A 25,708-nucleotide genomic window follows, 5' to 3' on the forward strand; every position below is an offset into this window, starting at 1 on the left:
ATTTGCAATGGTAAAAATATAATTGTTTTATAATTTAAGTTGATGGATTTATTGTGCAAGTCAGTTTGGTCTTATTTGACATTCTGTTATTTAATTTTTTTAAAGGATTATTATTTAGGATGTTAGTAGTGAAAAAGTTTTTTTCCTTGAGTTTTTGATGTAAAGGAGGTTAGGGCTGTGACGGTCATTATATAACCGTGAGACAGACGGTTATAGTTGAACACCGTCATTAGAACTCTATAACCGGCAAAACCGTGTTATTAAAATATAAAAAAAAAATGTATCATACAGAATTTTTAAATACTATTTAAAACAATTGTTAACAGTCTGTGTTATACGCACCCTCGCATTCTCACGCAGTGAAAAATACAGAGCGGAGCAACACTGACAACGTGCTGACATACAGGACAGACCAGGTTACTTTTCGGTTACTTTTGAGATTAAACATATTAAACAAAGTCTCACCTTTCAAATCATCTCTTCCTTCTAGTTAATTTATAGCATCAAATAAACATGAATGACCATAAGAAGGAATGTTGTTTTAACCGCGGAAAGACGTCAGTACACTCCGCTTTTCAAGTTCAAATTCTCCCATGCTAATCTACTAGGGATGTAACGGTATTATAAATTTCGTGGTATTGCGGTAGAAGATTTTCCCGGTACCACCGTGGTCACATGATAGGTAAAACGTAAGGTCTTCCGGGCAACACGTGTAGTTTTTTTCCGGTCAAGTAAAGCGAGTGGAGGGACGCGGGAACTACAATTCCCATAATCCCATGCGTGCTACTCTGACGCCTCTCTACAAGTGGAGCGGCAATGGCGGAAGCAAAAGAAACACGGATTTTAAATCTGATGTGTCGAAAAAGTTCGCGTTCGCTGTGACAAGAAACGAGGAAGGACAAAATGTGATGGACATTCAAAAAACGAGTGAGTAAATCCGTGAATGAGCAGAGTGTGTATGCCGTTTCTCAATTAGAAGGTTGCAGCCTCCTTAGGTCACATATGCAGGCTGCATCCGTCATTAAACGCCTGGTGTATTTAAGTTAACTGAGTATTACATTCGCAAGTCATAAGCGTGTTACAATAATATACGATTAAATAAGAATAATAGTCAACTTGAAAAATGTTAATATTTTGAAATAAGACGGTCTTCGTTACGTATGCAGCCTACAAATGCGACCCATAGAGGCTGCAGACTTCCGATTGGGAAACGCGCCCCTGTATCAAGTGAGCTGACCTCAGCTCTAAGTCCAGCTACAATAAGTAAGCAATTTTCTTTTTTTACTGGGTTGTTTTTGTTTTCAGGAATTGACCCATCTTAAAACCCATCATCTTTTCTTAATTCTACAATCACAACCGTTGCTTTCATAGGAGTACCAAGCATTAGCATTAATTTTAATAATAATTAAAACTAGGTCAATTGAGGGAGTCACTCAATTCTTAAAACCTGACTGATTGGGAGTTGTTTAAAGTCGACAAACTAAAATGAAACTTAATTTTTTTGTCCTTTTTATGAAAATTGTAAACACATCACTACACTTTGTACATTGTAATGTTCAGTCTTGTTTAATAAACACTTATGGGAGTTTTTCCAAGTCTTCATTTGTTTTTTTCTTCTTCCTGCAAATGTTTCAATAATTACCGTACCGTGGGCATCATACCGAAATACTACCGTACCGTGAATTTTTGATACCGTTACATCCCTATAATCTACTAACTCTCCTGAAAGCACATTCACTGCTTGTCTTGCTGTTAATTGTAAATAAACGTAGAGTAAGTAGCTAATCAGTGTCTTGTTTATTCAAACGCCGGTTTACTTCGCAAGTGTGAGCACTGAACAGCGCGTACTGTATGTGGAGAGCGTTTGCCGCGCGTGGCCATTGTCGGCTGCGTTTGCTGCGCATACTGTGCAGTTTAGTAACAGTATAAAAATTTCAAGTTCATATTACTTTACTTTACATGCATTTATGAGCAAAACCTCTTCAAGATGCTTTTTAACCCACATTCTGGTCCATGTAATGACAGATATAGACACAATTAAATCTGTTTCTCTGAAGATTATCAAAATAGATGAGAGAGGATTCATTTATGCTGAGCAGAGAGTGACAGCGCAGTCTTCTGTCAACAGTGTGTTTTTAAATATTTCATTGCTTTCTGTTAAATTGCTTAAAGTCATTACTGTTAAAAACACACTTGGCATCACATTCATGATTTTATGGTAAAATGACACTTTCGCGTCAATCCACAAGCATTTAAACGAGCAAAACGCCCCCCCCCCCCCACAGACGGTTATGTTATGAACCGTCACATTTGACTCACGTCATAACCGTCATCACCAATTCTGAAACCGGCACACCCCTAAAGGAGGTCATAAAACATCCTTTAAGTTTTTTGTTAGTGCAAAAACAGCATTAATTGAAACCAAGCTCCCAAAATCATATCCGATTTTGTCTCAGTATGACATCATAATGTGACAAAAGATTGCCTCGGCAGAACGCTTGCTTCTACATCAATGACACTTTAGTCCCGCCCACCAATTTGTGCATGTAGTAGTAGATTAGCCACGATATCAACTAAGTGTTTGAAAGAGAATCAAAAACAAGATAGAAAATATTTATAAATTATGATAATTTTGATGTAAAATCTTGATAACATTATAAATGGAGAATATTGTAAAAAAAAAAAATGCAGTACATGACACCTTTTACATAGCAAGTCTGTGGTTTAACCCTTATGTGTTGTGTGGGCCATTTTTGTTATTTTTTAGTCTTAATTTGGCCACAACTTTCTCTGTGTTTCAGCAGATGGAATGATTTTTGGTGACAAATCTTATATTTACACATATTTTAAGAAAATGCTTTGAAATTTTGCAAAAACTCAACAATATACCGTGGGCAAATTTACTACCCTTTCGTTGTGTTAGTGGCCAAAAATGGCCATTAAATTAAACTGCTGTAAAAAATTATCGGATGAATTTGTTTTCCAAATTTGTTTGCATAAATCTGTTAATCAACCTCATTACTGATCAAAACCACCAAATGTTTACAAAAAACCATGATTTTAACTCTTTGATTGCCGATTCATTTATGGTTTGTGGCCATTTTTGCCCCATTGACTTCCATTATAATTGCATTCTTGCTTGTTGGTGGTTTTTCCTTTTGCAAAGAGGTCAAATTTGTCATTTTTACTTTTGATCACCAATGGGGCAAAAATGGCCACAAACCATAAATTAAATCTGATGCTGCACAAAAACTAAAAATGCATCAAAGCCAATGTTTTTACTAATCTTTGGCATGCCCAAGACTGTGAAAAAGGTAAAAAAAAATCCAGTTTACCATCACTTTTTATATTGAAAATCAGTCATTTTGTGTCCCCCCCCCCTCAAATCAGTGACATCACTTATGAACTTGGCAAATAAAGAGTTAAAATCATGAAATTTTTGTAAACATTTGGTAGTTTTGATCAGTACTGAGGTTGATTAACAGATTTATGCAAAAAATTGAAAAAAAAATAAAATAATCATCTGATACATTTTTACAGCCATTTTTGGCCACTAACATGAAAGGGTAGTGAATTGTAACAATGCAAAAGGGTTAACTGTCTGTGTTTTAGTTTTTTTATACACTGTATAAAAAATTAATTATACTGTGTGTGTGTTTGTGCATTGCGGTATGAGTTTAGGGTTGTTTTTACATCTGTCTATCTGTAGCATCTCTGACCTGAATTTAATGAGATGTTTGTAAGAGAAACACAGCCAGAGTGGTTGTCGTCACTGTCTGGAGTTAGGTTGCAATTTCCTTCCTTATTTTCGTGTCGCTCATTCCTTGGTAAATTAATCATTTGTCCATGAAGAGGAAATGAGAAATGTATGTGAGACTTGGCTTGATGTAAATGAAAATCTCACAAACATCACAGGGTCATTAGACAGTTATCCATAATGTTTTAATTCGAATGTAAAGGGGTCATCACAAACTCATTTACTTTGATATTTATTACTTTACTGTGACTTTTCCCTAGAGATCAAAAGAATTTATTGAAATTGACCTGCCAAAATAGGCTATTCTGAACCTTCACAAATGATTAATAACACATTTGCACATCAACAATTCAACATTTATATAACATTTATCTATGATGCATAAATGTACAGTAATTGTATAAAAGGAAACTCTTAGAATTTTTTTGTCACAAAATATTTGACATAACATTGCAAGTGGTCCATATGAAAAATATAAAACAATAACAAAGAAGTTCAAATAGAAGGATATCCTGCCAAGGTCACGTTCTTGCACCTTGACCACAGCAACGCAGCATTGTGGTAAAAAAAATCATGCCAGCAGACTATCTATGGCATCATTGAGGGCTGGTGTCGGTGAACCAGGAGTGAGACAAAAGTAGGTCAATACCCAGAGTATATACCAAGTGTGTTAGCATGAATGTAGGCCACTTCATATAGCCATGGTGTAAATAGTTTTTGGGAAACAGATAAACTTGTGAGCTTAGATATCAGATATATGTGAAGCTGGTGATTTATCTAGATAGATAATGTGAAAATAACAATATCTCATTAATATTTAAATTGACCAGAATGGGTCACATATCGGCATTAATGCAAAAAAATTCATCCTTTATCTTCCCAACCAAGAAAAAAGTTTTGATTTTGTTGTATTTTCTCTACTGATGCAAGATTTCAAGATAAAGATTTGTTGTGCAGATACATCTCTGTATCTTACTTATTTTAAAATGATTTGTCATGTATTTGTAATGCTTTGATACCTTTACAACATTGCCAGTCTATTTCCACTGACCCACTTAGTAAAACTTTTTAACTTTTTTGTTCTGCTATGTGAGCTATGCTAATCCTCTTAGTGATTATAAGTGGATACCTAGCTAGTTTGTATTTAGCACTTACTGTCGGTTCAGTTTGCCAGTAGCCATGTTTCCATCACCTTGATTTTATGCATATTTTGAAGTATCTATCAAAAATGCGGCTGGAAATGCTGAAAAATCCCTTAATTTGCAAAAATTAATTAATTAATTTTTGACTTGTAGGGCACCTATTTCATTGCTAAAAAACGTTATTTTGCGTATTTGGTATACTACAATACGTTATTTTCCACATACCGCACATTTTTGTAGCTCCAGATATCCTGCCTTCCTCAAACGCTTTGATTTTGTACAAAACGCATCGATCTGAAAAGCACTGTGTCCCTGATTGGCCAGATAATCTGTACGTTGTGATTGGCCTGAATACCTCAGCAGGAAATGTGACGCTCCTTACCATGTTTGAAAGATTCGCTCACAATGCAATGCTAGCAGCAGTTAACTTACAGGCTGTATTTCAGAAGCGGAAGGAATTATGAAAATGTCGGTTTTGTCCACATCAACAGGCCCAGGAAGTAAACTGTTGGCTCGAATTCGTGTGTTTGTTGTAGTCCAAGAAAAGAGATTAACGTTGGAAACAATAACTCGCGTCATCTTTACTTTGGGGTTTGTATCTTTTGCATATCGTCAACATGTACTAATACACACTTACACACCAAAGGAAATGTAAAGTCCATTGTTGCTCTTTATGCGAAAAAGAGTTACTGTGAATAATAGGAGATACAAACGCATTTGCCAAATAAATTCTGACGTAGCGAACATTAAACCCACGGGTCTTGCTGTTTCTGCTGACGTTGCCTTCACCATACATGGGGCTCGACGTCATCGCTATGCCCTTGCTGCCAGTGCGTGTGTCAAAAATGCTTATTTTGTTCTTATGTGCACAGCATTCAGTTTGGCAAATTTAAGCTGCACTTCTAATAAATTAATAACTTGCCCAGTCTTGACTACATGCAGTTGTGTCTCTGTGCCTTGTTTTATTTACTGTTGGTTACTAGGTTACAAATACCACCGTCATTCGGTCGAACAACTTGATGGGAACACACCTAATTCACATTTTTTTTTTTTTTTGCGAATTTTGAAAAGATTTGTTTCACCTTTGGATAGAAACCCAGCTAGTAGCCTAAAGCTTACACACAAACTCATATAATGATGCTTTTCGCCTCAGCAAATCTACTCACAGACAATGTTACACCATGACAGCTTTGGGCTGTGGCTTGTTATTGGAAGTTGAAAAATCCTTCAGTGTGTAATACTATATTTCATATAAAATTTTTCAAACAGCGTTTATTTAAATGTGTTCATTTTAAATTTTTTATGCATTACATTTTTATGATGTCATATAAAAAGAGAGTAAAATGCGTTACGAAATAATTGTCTCACTTCATACAGATAAATTGAAGAAAAAAAAAACAGCACAAAAGAGTTTGAAATGACATAAGGGTGAATAAATAATAGGGTTGCAATTAATGATTATTTTCATAATTGATTAATTGTGTGATTATTATGATTTTCGATTAATCAACTAATCGGATAAAACATAAATATTTACTAAATTAGATTTTTCAATTATTATAGCTATAAAGCACTAAATTAGGGTATTCATATGTAAAAGTGTACTTTTAAAAATGCAAAAGACACACACTACCACAGAGTTTTACTAATATAATTTGAATATTTTGAATATTATGATTATTCACACCCTAAATACCAACAACTAATGAATCAAATCCTTCCATCGCTTCAGATCTCTACCGAAAGGACCTGGCAACGCTACCTTACTTTTAAACAAACTGGTCATTGACAACAATTTCATTATGGATTTTATTTGTTTTAGTTGTAGCAGGCCTAATAAATGATGAATTTAACCATTTAACCCAACACAGGTTGATGTTTATAAGAAGAACAAAATCTTAGGAAGATGTTATGCATTAGCAATCTGAACAATTGCGGTTCTCAAAAGGTTGAGGCACAATAAGCAATCCTGAAGGACTAATTATATAAGCCACTTTATTCCAGCATATTGTAATTGCTAGTTCAGATTAAGGTAAATCTGATCCATTTTAAAATAGAGGCCGGTTTATTGATTATCACTGCCACACACCATATTGTGTGCACAGAGAAATATTCACATCCTGCTTAATGTCACCACTTCCTCTCCCAGATCTAATTTCTCTGTTTTCTCATGCAGTTACTGAGCGAGAAGATAAGCGGCGCTGAGGGGACCAAACTCGATGAAGACTTTATGGAAATGGAGCGGGTAGGTCTAGCATTAAACCTTCATGTAACTTGATTTATGTGACTGGCACATCCACCTTCTCCATCTAACTTGCTTTTTCACCTTTACAGAAAATAGATGTCACAAACAAGTCTGTCTTTGACCTTATAACTAAAACCACTGAATACCTCCAACCAAACCCAGGTATGTAGTTTTAAACTACAACAGTAGGGTTGTGAATAATAATATAAATGCCATAAAAATTGGTGGCACTGGCTGACAACAAAATCAAATGCTGGCGTGGAAAGAGTTAAAAACTAATATTGTGTGTTTGTATGGGATGAGCTGAATCATAATTTAAAAGAATCCCGATCCTTTGAGATTCTCATTACACAATCAATGAATCATTTTCAGATTGCAGTGTTGTGATTTATGATTCGCTCATGACAGCGTGTTTGTCACGTATGTTTCCACACAGCGTCGAGAGCGAAGCTGGGAATGCTCAACACCGTGTCTAAAATGAGAGGGCAGGTGAAAACGACAGGTTATCCTCAAACCGAAGGCCTGTTAGGAGACTGCATGCTGCGATACGGACGAGAGCTCGGAGAGGAGTCGTCTTTCGGTAAACGCAGCTCACACATGCACAGGCATGAGCCGCAGGCGGACCGTAACGGAAATCCTGCAGCAATGCAGAGGAATGCTCCCACTTTCTCACAACCTCTCTCGCTCTCTCTCCCTCACTCACTCCGGGGATTGTGAAATGTGTTTCCTGTAATGTGTCCGTCCTTCTGAACACAACTCTGACACCTTGTGGTGTTTTTTTATTAGTTCAACAAGGTGTTTCTGAGCTGTGTAACATGACATTATGTAGTAAGATGGCACATACAGTAGGGGAGAGCGGGGCACAACCTAACGCTTTTTGGTTTTGGCTCAATCATTCAAAAAATATTTGAGTTTGATTAATTATATTTTACACAAGCAACACACACATCTCTGCTACAAATGAACATTTGAAGTTTGTTTCTAGTACTTACCATTCTTGGACAATTACACCAAACGTGACAGAAGTGCAAACGTTACAACTTACCCCATTGGTGGGTTTAATTGTAACAGGCAGGGGGTTAGTTTGCAGACAAATATTTCAATATTATTTTGTCTATAGTGGATATTGTTTATATATCTGTCTTTAATAGACAAGTATCCACACTGTGTTTATTCATCCAGCCCTTTTCTAACAATAGTTCAATTATAAATGGATACAAATGTCTAAATATGTGATAGAAAGCAGCACAATTATGACAAAACATTTTTTATATGTGACCCAGTCTGTAATAACCATACTACAGTTTCAAAAACCAAATTCTGAGATAATGAGCATCAAAGTCTGATTTTAGCAGGGTGTCAGTTTGTGTTGAAAAGTGGTGGGGACAAAAGATCAGATGAAAAAACATTACAGCAGGACAGGAAAAATATTGAATAACGATGCATCAAAAATTCATTACATATGTAAAAGAAAACACACCATAAGCACACAACGCAACATATTTGACCCTGGACCACAAAACCAGTCGTACACTGCAAAAAATCATTTTCAAGAAAAAATGTTCTTAGTATTTTTGTCTTGTTTTCAGTAAAAATATCTAAAAATTCTTAAATTAAGAAGCTTTTTCTTGATGAGCAAAATTACCTAAGAAAATATGTCTAGTTTTTAGACCAAAAATACCAAATGTGATTTTGTGCATAAAACAAGCAAAAAAATCTGCCAATGGGGTAAGCAAAAAAATCTTGAACATTTTTCTTAAACACTAAATTCAAGAAAAAATTGCTTACGCCATTGGCAGATTTTTTTGCTTGTTTTTTGCACAAAATCACTTAAATTTGATATTTTGGGTCTAAAAACTACATTTTTGCTCATCAAGAAAAAGCTTCTTAATTTAAGAATTTTTTGATATTTTTACTGCAAATCTGACTTCTTACTTAGTAATTTCGTCTTGTTTTCAGTAGAAAAATCTAAATATTCTTAAATCAAGATGTATTTTCTTGATGGGAAAAATGACATAAGAAAAAAAGTCTAGTTTTTAGACAAAAACTATACAATTTAAGTGAATTTGTGCTTAAAACAAGCAAAAATATCTGCCAATGGGATGAGAAAATTTTGCTTAAATTAAGTGTTTAAGAAAAAAGAAATCTTATTTTTAGATTTTTTTCTCACCCCATTGGCAGATTTTTTGTATGTTTTAATCACAAATTCACTTAAATTGTATATTTTTTGTCTAAAAACTAGACTTATTTTCTTAGGTCATTTTGCTCATCAAGAAAAAGCATCTTAACTCTTTCCCCGCCATTGACGAGATATCTCGTCAATTAAGAGAAAACGCTTCCCCGCCAATGGCGAGATTTTCCGTCTTTCCGCAATACCGCTATTATCCACCAGGTGGCGCCCTTCCGCAACTTTTTAAAACCGGAAGTATTGCCCTATGGCAAGCTGCTGCATGTCCGTGTCTGTTTTAAAGATCGCTCTGAATATGATCTCTATGAAAACTCCGTCATAAAAATGGAATTATCTCTGCTTTTTGCTCAAAATATGGTGTTTTTGCAAAAACCTACCCATATTCAAAAGCTGATTGCAAAAGAACCACTAAAGGTAGGATGAAACGTTTTTTTTTGTTTGAAAGCAGAGGGTCTGTTCTTTCATTTGGTATATTGTATGTTTATATATTTAAAGAAGAACATTTTCTGGAAGGCATTAAACTTTGGTGAAAATCATGAAAAACGCTGGCGCTGGCTGGCAACTTTTTTTAAAAATGCTGGCGGTGAAAGAGTTAATTTAAGAATTTTTTTATATTTCTACTGAAAACATGACAAAAATACTAAGTAAGAAAGTCATTTTTGCAATGTAAGTTGCACATGTATTGCTTGATTTTTCAGAAAATTTTAACCAAATGCTTTCAAAAAGTGGTGGGGACAAAATCAGCCATTTCAAAAAGTGATGGGGACATGTCCCCAGCGTCCCCCGTGTAAATGACACCTATGGATTTTAGCCATTCATTTCATTATGATTTCAATCTTTGACGTGACCTTATTCAATCAATATTAAAGATATGAACAAATATACATTTGACGCACAATTTTGATAAGACAGGCACATTTATTTTGTTGGCAGCCAGCAATCATTTGTGTGTAGCCTATTTAAAACAACAGCAAGAATTACGCTAACGTTAGCTGTTTTCACATCGTAAGTGCTGAGGGGTTTGTTGTAACACAGTGTTACAATTAACACCGCTGGTTCAAAATATTTTCAAGCCCACCAAAAAAGCTGCTAAGAGCTGCAGACATATTTCAAAACGATGCTATGTTTTAGTCAACATGACACTGATTAATATGACATAGCATTGGATTTGGTATCTTACATACCCAACTTAGAAACCGAAAAAAACGTATGAAGAAAAAATTTACTTACATGCCACCAAAACACTCGTTAATCAATAACTATCTGGAAAAACATTATACATTTACAATCATTTGCGGGAGATCGTCTTTTGGCAGCGCGATAAAAATACAGAAAAAACTAAACGCTCAACCTTGTGCAACAATGTAAACAGTCCGTGTTACAACTAACCCCGCGTTAGTTTTTGCCCTGTGCACTCATACATTTCGAGCATTACAAAACATTGAGTTTGGCAAAATGTGAAGATTTTGAAGGTTTTAAAAGTTATCAGTAGTTTTTGGCTATCGAGCTTCATAGAATACAAAAAGCAACACATGAGATGACAAATATTGTGTTTTGACAAATATTTATTACATTAATATATATTTTTACATTTATATTTATTAAGTTAAATCTTTAATTGAGCTAAAAAAAACTGTATCCTGTTTACTATTTGACCTACAACTTGCAATTTTAGCAAAACTTGCATCCTTTTTTTTTTTTTTTAAGGTTTTATGAATTTCAGTTCTGTCAGTGACTGTCTGCTGTTATGCTCAAAGCCACATAACATGGTGCTATTGTGTGTACTATTTTCTCAGGATGTGCGCTGGTGGACATCGGCGAAGCCATGAAGCAGATGGCCGATATTAAAGACGCCCTCGATATCAATGTGAAACAGAACTTTATTGACCCACTGCAGACTCTTCAAGACAAAGATCTCAGAGAGATTGTGGTAAGACACTTATTAACATTGTGTTGTTGTGAACATAAAGAATTATTAAAGGTCCAAGAACCCCTGGACCATGTTTAAGATTTGCAATGATTACTCACGGGTCTGTGTCAAGGTTTTAGTGAGCCATTCAGTTGAGTTATATATGCCACACGATTAATTGCTCTTAGGCAGTGATGTCATGCTAACACTGATTGGCTGATGGGGCCACAAGGGCGTACTCAGTCCCCAACCCTTCACTGTCAATGGTCCTGAACTGTGACATGAAAGGCAATATTCAAGGACATTTAAGTACATGTTTTTAATAGCCAAAACATCTACAATGAAGTATTTGTGATATATATGTATGACAAAAAACTTATTTTGTCAAATTACAATGCTCATTATTAGGACTGCAACAACTAATCGATAAAATCGATAATAAAATTAGTTTTCAACAAATAATCAGCCAAAGTCTGCATATTTGCGGGGGCCGCATTTTTTCAAATACGCCGCACTTTCGCAGCATAAATTTATGAAGGTATATTTGGTGCAAAACAACTGCACACCTGTGACAGTGGAATTTGTATTTGTAGAGATTATCCACACATGTGTATCAGTAAACTTGAAGTCGCAGAGGACGTGATGCAAACTTGTAGATTTTTTATCTTTCCCTCAAATACAACACAACAGTTACACATTCACAAATCCTTCAGTGCAGCTGCACAAATCCCATTTTACAAATCACAGACTAAGAAACTCACAAGTTCACATTTTTTGCTACAATTGATGCAGTAAATATGGTGCATAACCTACTTGAACGCCTGCATCAAATAATGTGAAGTCACACACAAATTTTGTACATTTGCAAAATCAGTTTGTGCATCTGTGCGATGAGACTTGCATGTGTGTACAATTTATTTTTCACAAATATTTTTTTATTTTTTTTATATTTCTAGCCCAAACACAAGTACATAAATACAACTGCTTGAATCTGCTGCTACGAGTTTCAAATACTCTTTTTCATGTGCTCTCTCTTCTGCACCAAATATCTCGAGATAAATGGTGCGAAAGTGATTTGTATACCTGTAGGCTTTGGCGAGCACTGTTCAGCACTGCCCACCAGGTGGCGCCCCAGACACTCACTGAAGCAGAGTTTATTAATTACCACCAATGTTTCAGCAAAGTAAATCGCCTTTATCAAGGTATTACTTTCACCAAGTGGAGAACAATATAAATGGGAGTGCTAATTATACACACATGAAGGTAATTACATACAATACTCCAATGATTCATTAGTAAACAAAATATAAGTTTCCTAAATTTCAAACCATCAATATAAGTAGATAATAAAATACAAGCAGCAAATACACACATTTTAACTTTAAATAAGATACCAAATGATGTAAGTCCCATTCATTTTTAATATCATAATACCTATAAAAACAACCCAAATCAAAATCTACTTTTAAACCATGTGTGCCAATGTTCACATTTAATATACCTAAAAGGCCTTCTGTCTAAGTAAAAATTGGTCAAACTCACCTCACCTTCTAGATGGAAATTCCCTCTCAATTCCTATACACAATAATGAAGTAATAGGATGATTAAGTTCAACAAAATGCAGTGCTATGGAAACAGATGGGCAGTGGGTGGAGTATGAATTAATGTCCATGTCAACAAAAAAGGGGGCGGGGCAACAAAGGAATAAGAGGGAAATAGGGCAGACACAGACAGGACTCTTGACCTTGGCCGTACCCACCATTGAGGTCCGGACTGTTTTAGTGAGTATCATAGTAAACTACTGATTATGTCTTAATATGTCTTCCGAATGTAAACATTTTATTACATTCTGTCTTAAAGTCTGAAAAACAGTTACTTAAATTACAAAAGAAGAGAAAATCACTCATTGGTCCTGACTGTAACTTCGTAAAAAAAGATTAATCCATATTTAATTTTAAATAAATATCTTTTTTTGCCAACAATCCTTAATGTTGAGCTCTGCTCTTTGAAGTAAGTTGGTTTATTATTGGTTTATTATGCAAGTTCAGCCTTGCATTATGTTTGTATCTTACAGTTAGTATAATGCATGTAATGAATTCAGGGCAAGAAGAATATTGATCTAATATGGGGTAATGTGAAGTATTATAATAATTACATATCCTTTTCTTTCATGGGATATGGACCCCCTAAAGTAGCCTTGGCCACCCCATTTATAAAATTCTAGTTCTGCCACTGCAATATTGATGTTGTATTTCAGCATATTAAGTGTATAATAAGTGTGTGCATATTGTGAATGAATTTAATAAACAAATTCTTGATAGCCTTTGGTTAATTCACTAAACTGATATATTCAGTTAGCCTATGTTTACTTAACTGACAGTGCCCAGGATGGTAACATAATTATTTCAATGTCTTACTAATAAACAACACAAGTCTTGCGCATACTGACATGGTTTGAAATCTATATTTATTTGATTGTTTTTTTTCTGATGTGTTAGAAGTCATATATGTAGAGCAGAGAAATAAGAATTTTTTTCCTGGGGTGCATGCCCTAGAAAAATACATATGGACCTCGGTATTTATAAAATCCTGCGTATGGCCCTGCTCACGACAATAAGAATCCACTCTCAATAGTGTATTACGAGCTGTAGGTTTTTTAATCGGATCCCTATATAAACAATTACGAGCTATCCACAAGTCTAAAAAGCTGATTTGATTTGGGTTAGCATCCAAAGTAAATGTTAAGAAATCAGAACAACTGTTTATATAATAATAAAAAGAATTTAGTTGTTCAGTAACCCGATTCAAAAAGACCGAAATAATCATCCAAATTAGTATATTAGAAGAAAAAGCATGATTTAAATACACATATTTTTCTTCAAAAAAAAAGGTTATTTTGCAAAAGAAATCACAAACGTTCTTTCCATGGCCCCACTTCCTGTTTGAATTAAAAATTAGTCTGAAAAATAAAATAATTTGTTTTATGATATTAAAAATGAATGGGACTTACATCATTTGGTATCTTATTTAAATGTAGGCCTATGTGTGTATTTGCTGCTTGTATTTTTTAATCTACTTATATTGATGGTTTGAAATTTATGAAACTTATATTGTTTACTAATTTACTAATGAATCATTGGAATATTGTATGTAATTACCTTCATGTGTGTATAATTAGCACTCCCATTTATATTGTTCTCCACTTGGTGAAAATAATACCTTGAAAAAGGCGATTTACCTTGCTGAAACATTGGTGGTAATTAATAAACTCTGCTTCAGTGAGTGTCTGGGGCGCCACCTGGTGGGCAGTGCTGAACAGTGCTCGCCAAAGCCTACAGGTATACAAATCACTTTCGCACCATTTATCTCGAGATATTTGGTGCAGAAGAGAAAGCACAAGAAAAAGAGTATTTGAAACTCGTAGCAGCAGATTCAAGCAGTTGTATTTATGTACTTGTGTTTGGGCTAGAAAATATAAAAAAATAAAAAAATATTTGTGAAAAATAAATTGTACACACATGCAAGTCTCATCGCACAGATGCACAAACTGATTTTGCAAATGTACAAAATTTGTGTGTGACTTCACATTATTTGATGCAGGCGTTCAAGTAGGTTATGCACCATATTTACTGCATCAATTGTAGCAAAAAATGTGAACTTGTGAGTTTCTTAATCTGTGATTTGTAAAATGGGATTTGTGCAGCTGCATTGAAGGATTTGTGAATGTGTAACTGTTGTGTTGTATTTGAGGGAAAGATAAAAAATCTACAAGTTTGCATCACGTCCTCTGCGACTTCAAGTTTACTGATACACATGTGTGGATAATCTCTACAAATACAAATTCCACTGTCACAGGTGTGGAGTTGTTTTGCACCAAATATACCTTCATATAAATTTGCTGGTTTCCGTGTGCAAAAAATGCGGGCTTATGTGATTTCATAATCTCTGCATTTTCATAGCAAAAATCACATATATCTTAGCAGAAAGTTGAAAAATTTTGCATTAAGCGCAGCCATGTCCACTGTTGCCATGGGAACATTATGAAGTGAGGTAACTATGTCACGTGAACTTCATTGAAAAGCTGCAAAAGCTGAAAACAGTTTTTGCAAGTTCCCACAATTTCATCGCATAAAATTGCATAAATATCCTGCATATTCCATCGCATTTTTTAAGAAAACGTGCCGTCTCTTTTTTCCACTTGTGAGTTGTTTAAAACGCAAGCGGGATAATTTTTTTATCCACTAATATCTGTATCGGCATCAGCCCAAAAAAAATGCATATCGGTCGGGCTCTAACCCTGACAGGACAATGATGGAAGCAAAAGCGCCAATGAACACTTTTTAATAAAGGATACATTTAGTCCTTTAATATAAGTGAGTTTATATTTGTTTATTTGTTGTTGGGTTTTCATTAAAATAGTAATGAACCACATATAAATAGAACCACAAACTAAGCATCTGTTTTAAAGTAAGAGGGAAATCCATTTTTTTCATCACTTTCATATCATAATGGCTCATTTATTTAGCTAATAACCAATAATGTTAATTCTCATCAAGTTGAAGATTAAAATTAGTTTATTTATCTGTGGCAAAATTTCCTCAATAGCACATCCCTAAAGACTTAATTCATTTTTGTTTATTTATATTATGACATTTAAATGTGTTAAACTATTTAAAAGCTGCACAAATTTGTTTATTTAAGGCGTAAAATATCAAAATCAAAAAGATTATATTAGTAAAACTCTGTACTAGTGTGTGGCTTTTGCACTTTAAAAAGTACACTTCTACACTTGTGAATAGTACCTTAATTTAGTGCCTTATTAAGCTTTAAGAAGTAAAAAATCTAATTGAGTAAATATTGGATGTTTTTATCCGATTAGTCGATTAATCTGAAAAATAATCGCTCGATTAATCGATTATGAAAATGATCGTTAGTTGCAGCCCTACTTGTAATATGTAGCTGTCATAATATCACATGACCCTTCAGATACCATTTAATCTTTCTGTTGTTTTATTAGCCAGTGTAACACAAATCGGTGTATGAATGTAGCTTCAATCATTTAAAGGAATAGTCTACCCTTTTGCCATATTAAACTATGTTATTACCTCAACTTAGACGAATTAATACATACCTATCTTTTTTCAATGCACAGCGCGTTGTGAATATGTTAGCATTTAGCCTAGCCCCATTCATTCCTGTACCAAAAAAAAAAAGTGTTTGGTGGCTTCCCTGTTTGGTACCATAGGAATTAATGGGGCTAGGCTAAATGCTAACACATTCACGACGCGCTGTACAGTGCACGCATTGAAAAAAGATAGATATGCATTAATTCGTCTAAGTTGAGGTAATAACATAGTTTAATATGGCAAAAGGGTAGACTATTCCTTTAACAATTTTTGTTTAAAGTTACAATGACAAAATATATGTCGCAACATATCAAAATGTAAGTGTTATATATGCATACATTTTTGTTAGCATCATCTGAAGAAACTGGAGGGTCGACGGTTAGATTTCGACTATAAGAAGAAGCGTCAGGGCAAGATTCCCGATGAGGACATCAGACAGGCTGTGGAGAAATTTGAAGAGTCCAAAGATCTTGCGGAGAGGAGCATGTTTAACTTTTTGGAGAATGACGTAAGAAGTGCAAACTTAAACATGTTTGAATATCATTCTGGTGTTCCTAAACATACTAGATCCTCTTACAATGCCATGTCTTTCATTCACCTCTAGGTGGAGCAAGTGAGTCAGTTATCAGCTCTGATTGAGGCTGCACTGGATTACCATCAACAGTCCTTGGAGATCCTGGTGGACCTAAACAGTAAACTACAGAGCAGGTACCATTATACAAACTGAACACACACAAGTGAAAACAAAATAAGTATTGTAATGCACAACTGAAAATGCTGTTTATTAAAAGTCAATGAAATTGGCAGAGTGAATATACATTAATCTTCATTAAAATGAATTACCGGTAGTCAACATTTTGTGAGTGTTATAAAACTAAGGGTTCTTCACTGATATATAAATGAACACACATACTTGGTCTTACAGGATAGTTACAGCAAGCAGTCGGCCCAAAAAAGAGTTCAAGCCAAAGTCGATTGTGTCCAGTCTGGAGATGGCCGAGATCAATCAGCACAATGAACTTTCTTACACCTCATCAGTCAAGACCACAGGTATCAGTGTTGACATGAAGAGAAAGGTTTATGTACACTGATATATTGTTTATGAATATTGCAAAATTTAGATCATGGCCAATAAGAAACGAGCCCTTGACCATTTTCCTCAACACTGATCTACTGCAATCCATTTTGTTGTTTATTTCTGTAGTTTTCATCCATGCATTATTTTGTCTTGATTTACAAACGAGGTTCATGTTTTACATCTTCATGTCCCACCACCAGGTTTTCTTACATAACTCCTTAATATTCTTTGCAGATATTCAAGTCAACCACACTGTAAATGGAAAAAGTAGGTGTTGATATTTTATTATGGACATTTTTTTGGGACTTTTACTATTTTAGCTGTTTGATGCATCATATGCTTTTGGATCTCTGGAAGTTAAACGTAATGTGAAATAATGATAGAATCTGATTCATACAGAAATCACATTACATTACATAACATTTTTGTTATCATCTGAGTGTGTGTGAATCATGTGTAGCTGTATCTGTCTCTCATGTCCGATCTCATGTTTTTTGCGATCAGCTGATTATTTCACCAACAAATCACCATTGAGTCAAACATGGCCTGAAAGCCCCAATGGTAATACCTGTAGCACAGGTAAGTATTGTCCACATGTCGCCTGAATCCGCACATTAAGTCTGCACACTGAGTTTTTATACTGAATATATTATGTCTTAAATATAAGAATAAATCAAGATAGTTTTATTTATATTTATTAAATTTATATTTCATCAATTTATAAAATAATTATAAAAAATATAAAAAATATATAAATAATTTTTGAAGAGGCATTTTTATTGAGAAAGAACTAACAAACACTCAAATTGTGCACTGACATCATACATTAATTATTAATAAATTATTATCATTAATATTTTTTTCTCATACATGCTCATACATGAAGTTTTCGTCTCACACACACTTTAAAAGCACAATTACTCTTGATGTAGATGTAGAAATTACAAATAATAATTCATTGTATTTTCTCATTTCAGAAATAGAGACACATTTGGATCAGCCCTGTTGTCGGTCTCTTTACGACTTTGAGCCAGAGAACGAAGGGGAGCTGGGCTTTAAAGAAGGTGACATCATCATCCTCACCAATCAGATCGATGAGAATTGGTATGAAGGCATGATTAACGGCGAATCGGGCTTTTTTCCCATAAACTACGTAGAGGTTTTAGTGCCTCTCCCTCAATGAGCCGAGAAGAACCGACCACCACACGCCAAACCAGACTGTATCGAGTATCCTCTGTATCACCCAACATCCCCTGCTGCATTCTCACCGATGAAAGCCTTGCGTGTCACCACAGACAATTTTAAAACCATTTACTTTCAGTATTTATTTTTTACATTTTGTTCTACAAGCCTCATGGTGCAAAATCTTGATGTTTACACTGCAAAAATTTCTATGTTAGTTTGTATTTTGCCTCATTTTCCAGTTAAAAAATGTCTAAGGTTAAAGTTAGATATGTTCACTGAATATATCTTGAGCTAAAGTTTTTTACATTTATATTTTTTATATTTCAAACAAAAATACCAAATGGGAAAATTCTTGAAAACCAAAACCGAATTATTTAAATATAACTAAATAATATATAACGATAAATAATAAGTAAAATATCACATAGTACATCTTGTGATCGGACCACAAAACCAGTCATGAGCAGCACGGGTATATTTGTAGCAATGGTAAAAAAAAAGATTTTTATGCCAAAAATCATTAGGATATTAAAGGGGTAGTTCATTGAAAAATGAAAATTACCCCATGATTTACTCACCCTCATCTTTTAGACAGACAAAATCAAAGTTATATTAAAAAATGTCCTGGCTGTTATTAGCTTTATAATGATAGTAAATGGTGCCACTGATTTTTAAACACAAAAAAGTGAATTTCTTATTCACAGAAGTAATCCACACGTTAATAAAGGTCAATGCAATTTTGTAATAAAAATGTCCATATTCAAAACTTTATAATGAAGATATTTCCTAAAATTCATTTCTTAATATTTCAATTTTTTGCAACCTCAGATTCCAGATTTTCAAAAAGATGTATCTATAAATGAAGAGTTTTTTATTTTATTTTTCAGAAATCTAATTTTTTGGGCGTGCATTCCAATTAATATCAATTCAACTGCAGTTGGTTTGTTTTGATTTAAACCTTCAAAAGTTAAAAAATACAGCTAAGTAGGACCATAAAACAAAATAATAACATGATAACATAATAATAAACAAGTTTTGACAAAAATGTTAAAAACTGAGTTATCTCGTTTTGCAACAAAACTCAATTACCCTTATGACTGGTTTTGTGGTCCAGCACTGTAAAAAAATATAAAATCTACATATATTTAACAAATTAAGTTAAAGCAACACTATGTAGTTTTTTTTACCTTTAATTAATGTCTTCAAAATTGATTCAGTGATAGAACAACTTTTAACTGGACAAATTTTACTGTTGCTGCAACCCGAGCAGCCTCCTAGCTGCTACAAGCACACTCTGAAAGTGGCGGTGGAGGGTAGGAAACACAGCCCCGCCCCTCCCCCTGCCTGCAAAAGAGTGTCTGATACCAGGCACTGTTGCGCTTTTCAACCACATGGGGGAGCTGTAAGTCATTTTTACATCGAAACTACATAGTGTTGCTTTAAAGAATTTCAACTTGTTTTTATAAGTTATGTCAACTTATCAAATGTCAAAACTTCAAATAGTAGGTAGAATTGACTTGCTAAACCAATATTTTTTTACAGTGAGGGTCACCTATATAATTTTTAGGCTGTTATAATATTATAACTGGAAAATGATGAAGCAGATTTTTTGCAGTGTAATGTCAATGTACATTTTCAATGTTTTAGCTTCAACACAACATTCACTTTGTTCTTTTCAAAATGTGATGCATCCAATGGGGTGTATAATGTACGTCCCTCCGTACTTCATTTCGGTGTAATATGGGGTTTACATGCCTGCTGTGGTCTTACGTGTTTTTTGAAACACACTTTTTCTATAAACTGTGACTATCTTGACTGCTAGTCGTATGAATGTCCTCCCTCTCTCTGTCTTTGTTTACATATGACTTATTGTGATCTTGGGTATCATAGTAAGTATCGCAAGTGTTCGCCCTCTCACGCCTTCAAGTGCTTTTTTTATTGGTGGCTGTATTGCACTAACGCTTTCGAATACACACCCATGGATGTGCACATTTTATTTTTGCTTCATGTTTTCGTTTTCGAACATTGCACTTTCTACTGTATCTTTTTCTGTCGTGTTGAGAAATACGAATACAAAAATCTGTCTGATTTTATGGAATGGACTTTATGCTAAGTATATATATATATAGAGAGAGAGAGATGATTCATAACTTCGTACTGTATGTAAGGAAACCTTTGTGCTTGCCTTGTCGTACAAAGAATGATATTTAAAATTTTGCAGATGTTAAGTCTGTCCTCGGTCGAACCATTGTGCTTATCGATGGCATAAGACAGCTTTCGAAGCTTTATATCTGGACCAATTATGTTTAAACTGACAAATCGTTTTCGTCTGCCAGAACATTTTTCGACAATATCAAACATTATTTTTGTTACTATGAGCAGTATGTTTCTCATGCATGAGAGGGAACTTTTGTGTTTGTATTGGCCGGATAACTGCGTTGGCCATTAAAAATCTTAAAAAATGTTATATCATTCCCTTTTTGCCTTCTCTCTGTTTTATTTTTCTGGTATTATTCTGGCCAAACGAAGCGGTCAGAGAGCAAAAAGGGAAGAAGAGCCATTTTGACACCAATTGTATGTAAAGCCACAGTGCGCGTTTTCTGTAGCACTGAAATTCAAAAAAGCCTACTTTTCTAATGTAGTCACGTAATAATGCCGTATAGTAAGTATTGCAAACGTTAGTACACTGTAAAAAGTTGAATAAACTTCAATTGGTCAAAATTCACTTTAGGTGAAAATTTTAAGTTGGAAAAAATGACCAAACTGTTACCAATTAAAGATTTTTTGAAGTTGATCCAACTTCTCACTTTTTAGTCACATGACTTTCTCACAATGCACAAGAAAATTGTGTGTTTGACTTCATACGATGCTGCGCAGACCGATCACACGCTGACTTGAAGCAGTGCATGCCGGTTAGAAATTTTGTCCGACTTGAGCTGGTGCCGACGTCATGCATTAAAAAATTATTAATTCAATTTACAAAATTGTTTTACGGTAAGTAGTTGCAATAAATTTATTTAAGCTACATTTAAACAAATTTTTTTTTTGATTTTTGCCAATTGTTTAAATGTAGCTTAGATAAATTGTTTGCCAGCACTTACCTTAAAAAATTGAATTTTCAGTGTGTGACTGTGACAACTCATCCCTCGACTGCAAGCGGCAAACTTCGCCGATCGGTCTGCAAAGCGGCGCATGAACTCGAACACACTTAATATCAGGTGTGTTGCATTAAGGTATACAGCTTTCAGCTAACATGTGTCATTCTATGCATACAGGAAAATTTGCATACTGTGTACAGTATACATACACTCTAGAAATGATTAGTTGACTTTACTTAAAAAATTGAGGAAATCGTTTGTGTTAAAATACGTTTTTGTTATGTATCCTCAAGTACGTAAGGATGTTTTAATGTATGTTGTTGCATATGTGTACAAGAGGATACGTAACAGTATGGAAAATACTTAGCTAATTTTTCTAACGCAACAACATTTTTTAAGTAAAGTCAACAAATCATTTTTAGAGTGTAGTATATATTGCAAAAAGTAGTGTGATAGGGACATTTTCTAACAATTATTGTTTTCGAATAGTTTTCCTAAATGCTCCTTCTACCTGCCATTATAGTCCTACCTCAAACTCACTTTATTTATTTTTTTGAGCAGAATTTGAGATGTCCGGTCTCTCAAACTTACAGTAATGTGTTGAAAGTATCTACACTGTTCAAAACATCCTTAGGTTTAATTAACTTGAATTTGCAATTAATTTTCTAGTAAATAGTTGCTATAAATTTAAAAATTAAGTTGAAATAACACAAGCTAATTCAACTTTATATTTATAATTTAAAGCAACTCCTCACTTATTTTATAAGTTTTTGCACTAATTTTTTTTAGAATAATTTTAACACATATGGAAATTAAGTAATTTTAAGTGATTTTCATTGTGTCACAGTCTAAACATAAGCACAACTTCTCTGAACAATGGTAATTACAAAGAAAAAACAAAAACTCTTCTAAATCTTAAAAATAAATGAACAATTTTTTTTAAAATTTAAAAAAATTCCAAATGCAGTCACAGTTAGTTATGTCTACAAAAATCATTCATGTAGTTTCAACATAAAAGTATAAAGCTAACTTTTTTTCTTACAATTTTAAGTGGATTATACATGATACAATTAAGTTGAATTTAGTCAATCATTACAAAAATTTTGGTTAAAAACAAGAATTAAAATTTTTTACTCATTTTATTTCATTAAATCTACTAAGGCACATAGTCATTTTATAATGTAGTCAATAAAGTTGAAATAAATTGTAAATTCAAGTTGATTCAACTTAAATTTAGTGCAACAAGGACATTTTTACAATGTACAAATGGTTTACTAATAAGTAATCAAACTGGGAAAAGAGTAATAGAATAAATGACACAAAGCAGCTTTAAATGAAAGGTCAAAAGTGAATTTATATGATACACTTGTTACATTCAATGATTTCATTCCTGCGGTTTTCCTCCGACTTCAGTGGCAGCATACAAAATAAAGGTGCTTAAAAGGTTCTTCAGAGCGATGCCATAGAAGAACCATTTTTGGAAAACCATTCAGTCAAAGTACCGTTTCTATCTGACCTTTATGTACTCTAAACAACCTTTCATGAAACAAAAAGGTTATTCTATGGCATCGTGAAGCACCTTTATTGCTTAAAAATTGCTCAGCACAGTTTTCGAGTTATGATTATGAAAATATGAAATGATAAAGACCTAATACCGCCATTGTAGACTTTAGTTTGTGAATCACAGATGTTAGATGCAGAATAGCTGACTGTTCACTTTCAAACACTATTACTAACCCCTAAACCGATTCAACAGTGTTCATGCCAAATTCACACAATGCTTCTTCTCTAACGTCTATCACTACATCATGGAGTAAGAGGATGTAAGGCTGTGAATATTTGTTCTTTTTTGCTCTCTGGCGTAATTTATACAAAAAGTGGTTTATAGGTGTTGTAAATGAATATATTATTACACAATGTATATTATGAATAAACGATGTGGTAATATTAAGCGTTGTGGCTGTACATTTTTTAAACTTGAATGTAGAAATGACATTTAATAAAAAGCAGCAGTCTTTAATAAACAAATCAATTACGACCAACACAACTAGTATTCTGTCACCAGTATAAGACTTGTCAAATTGTCCGTAAGTCCAAAATAAGGATTGCTTTTATATCCAAACCTCAGCGCTCCTTTGCTTTGTCCCTCTTCCTTTGCTCAATTTGCCCTTAACCGACTGCGTTCCTCGATGGGCATTCGATCGCCCAGAATCCTTTTCTTTGTTCGCCGAGCAATTCCCAGCGCAGGTCCAGTCTGGCTGGTGGTCGACCACTAGATCTAAAGTTGGTAGAGACGCAGTGCTGGTCGCATCTCTGAAGGTTAGAGAAGCTATGGATTGAGTATCTTGGTTGATGGCACCATATCCTCCTTTCCAGGCACTGTTTTTGATGCGCATGGATTTCTTGATCATCTTCCAGCCCAGATGATTGAGCTCTAAAAAGTTGAGGAAGATGCAGAAGACCCCTACGCAAAACATAAAGATGAGGAAGATGGTTTTCTCAGTGGGGCGTGAAACGTAACAGTCGACCCTTTGCATGCAAGGAGAAGCCGTACACACGAAGTGAGCGGGGACGTAGAAACCGAAGAGGAGCCACTGAGCTACGACGAAGCCGACCTCTAAAATAGCGCGAAAGCATACGTGGAAGACGTAGTACTTGGACAGAACCCCCAAGGAGCCTCTGGCGGGAGCGTGGGTTTCCCTCAGAACGACAGAACTTTTTTGGGCGCTCTGGTTTGCGATGCCCTCGAGAACGTCAGCAAGACTGTGGCCCAGGTGCCTGTGCGCCTTTATGGAGCAACTGTCCGAGTCGCAATTGCGGTCGTACGTCTCCCTCGCCGGCTCGCCGTCCGACTGCTTGGACAGATTGTGCCACGTGTAGATGATGAAGCAAAGCGAAGGTGTAGAAACGGTGATGATTTGGAAGACCCAGAATCGAGGCTGCGAGATGGGGGCGAAAGCGTCGTAGCAGACGTTGGGACATCCCGGTGTAAGGGTGTTGCAGACGAACATCTCTTGCTCGTCCGTGTAAACGTCCTCTGTCGCCACGGCCACGATGAGCAGACGGAAAATGACCATGACGGTGAGCCACAGGCGTCCGATCATGGTGGAGTGCTGGTGCACGGCGTCCAGCAGCCTCTTGAGCAACGTCCATTCTGTCATGTCTCTGCGCACCAGCCTCCCGAAGTACAGCACCTGAAATAGATCCGCTTTAGCTCTGTTGCCAGCGAGGACAGACGTTTTCATGTTACAGCTCTGGCCAGAGAGCGAAGGTGCCATCACTGCTCCCAGCCATCCTTTTCTCCTTCAGAGATAAGGTGTCCGCTCGGAACCGCTGCCGGCCACTTGACAGCGGTCACATGGTGCTCTCGCTTGTCTTTAGAGTCCATTTACAATCCGCTGGAGAGACGGCACTCTTCCTACTCTGGAGAGCTTCTGATAGTGACGGCAGATTACATACTTTTCAGATTACCGCCAAAGTGATTCTGAAGGCAACACTTTTAAAAATATGCCTTAGATTGTGAATACTTTCATGTGCTTGTAACCTGCCTGTTGTTGCACACTTTGTCACTCATTTTTGAAGCTGTTTTATGCATGTGTCAACCAGATCGCGCCAGCTGGATTTTGAATGCAACTTTTGCAAATAAGTATAAGTTTCTTTCTTTATCTTTGTTTGTTTGTTTGCTTACATTATTAAAATGTCTGATTTGTTTTATGCAACAGCAAAACATGGCTGTTTACTTTTTTCCTGAAATATGAAACATGTTAAAATTAATATATATATATATTTATTTATTTATTTACTTATTTATTTATTTATTTATTTATTTATATACAATATTGTGCAAAAGTCTTAGGGGACCATCACCAAACTTGTTGTTTTAGAAGTTTTAATGTCCATCCATATTTATTTCATCTATTTTATTAAGATACAAACAGAAAATACAGGAAATATGTACAAAAAAATAAAATAAAAATGTA

The 25,708-nt window shown here is 34.9% G+C and overlaps 2 protein-coding genes across 3 annotated transcripts in view; one reads left to right on the forward strand and one right to left on the reverse strand.

Moving 5' to 3' along the window:
• Positions 1–22,513, forward strand: part of sh3gl3a (SH3-domain GRB2-like 3a) — a 76,552-nt gene extending 54,039 nt beyond the window's left edge. Inside the window, exons 2-11 of one of the 2 annotated variants that reach the window (XM_065294255.2) lie at positions 7,076–7,144; positions 7,234–7,306; positions 7,581–7,724; positions 11,129–11,262; positions 16,717–16,875; positions 16,972–17,075; positions 17,293–17,417; positions 17,680–17,712; positions 17,950–18,024; positions 18,423–22,513. In XM_065294255.2, the coding sequence (XP_065150327.1) occupies positions 7,076–7,144; positions 7,234–7,306; positions 7,581–7,724; positions 11,129–11,262; positions 16,717–16,875; positions 16,972–17,075; positions 17,293–17,417; positions 17,680–17,712; positions 17,950–18,024; positions 18,423–18,628 (1,122 nt within the window). In that variant the 3' untranslated portion in view covers positions 18,629–22,513. The remainder of the gene's footprint in view (positions 1–7,075; positions 7,145–7,233; positions 7,307–7,580; positions 7,725–11,128; positions 11,263–16,716; positions 16,876–16,971; positions 17,076–17,292; positions 17,418–17,679; positions 17,713–17,949; positions 18,025–18,422) is intronic. The other variant, XM_065294256.2, reaches the window with a different exon arrangement.
• Positions 22,514–22,653: 140 nt separating this feature from the next.
• Positions 22,654–25,454, reverse strand: gjd6 (gap junction protein delta 6). Its single transcript, XM_065249341.2, has one exon. It carries the CDS (start codon positions 25,004–25,006, stop codon positions 23,840–23,842), a length of 1,167 nt encoding a protein of 388 aa, XP_065105413.2. The 5' UTR covers positions 25,007–25,454; the 3' UTR covers positions 22,654–23,839.
• Positions 25,455–25,708: the final 254 nt, after the last annotated feature.

This window comes from Paramisgurnus dabryanus, chromosome 2 (assembly GCF_030506205.2).
Source record: "Paramisgurnus dabryanus chromosome 2, PD_genome_1.1, whole genome shotgun sequence".
In the NCBI taxonomy this organism is placed as follows: domain Eukaryota; kingdom Metazoa; phylum Chordata; class Actinopteri; order Cypriniformes; family Cobitidae; genus Paramisgurnus; species Paramisgurnus dabryanus.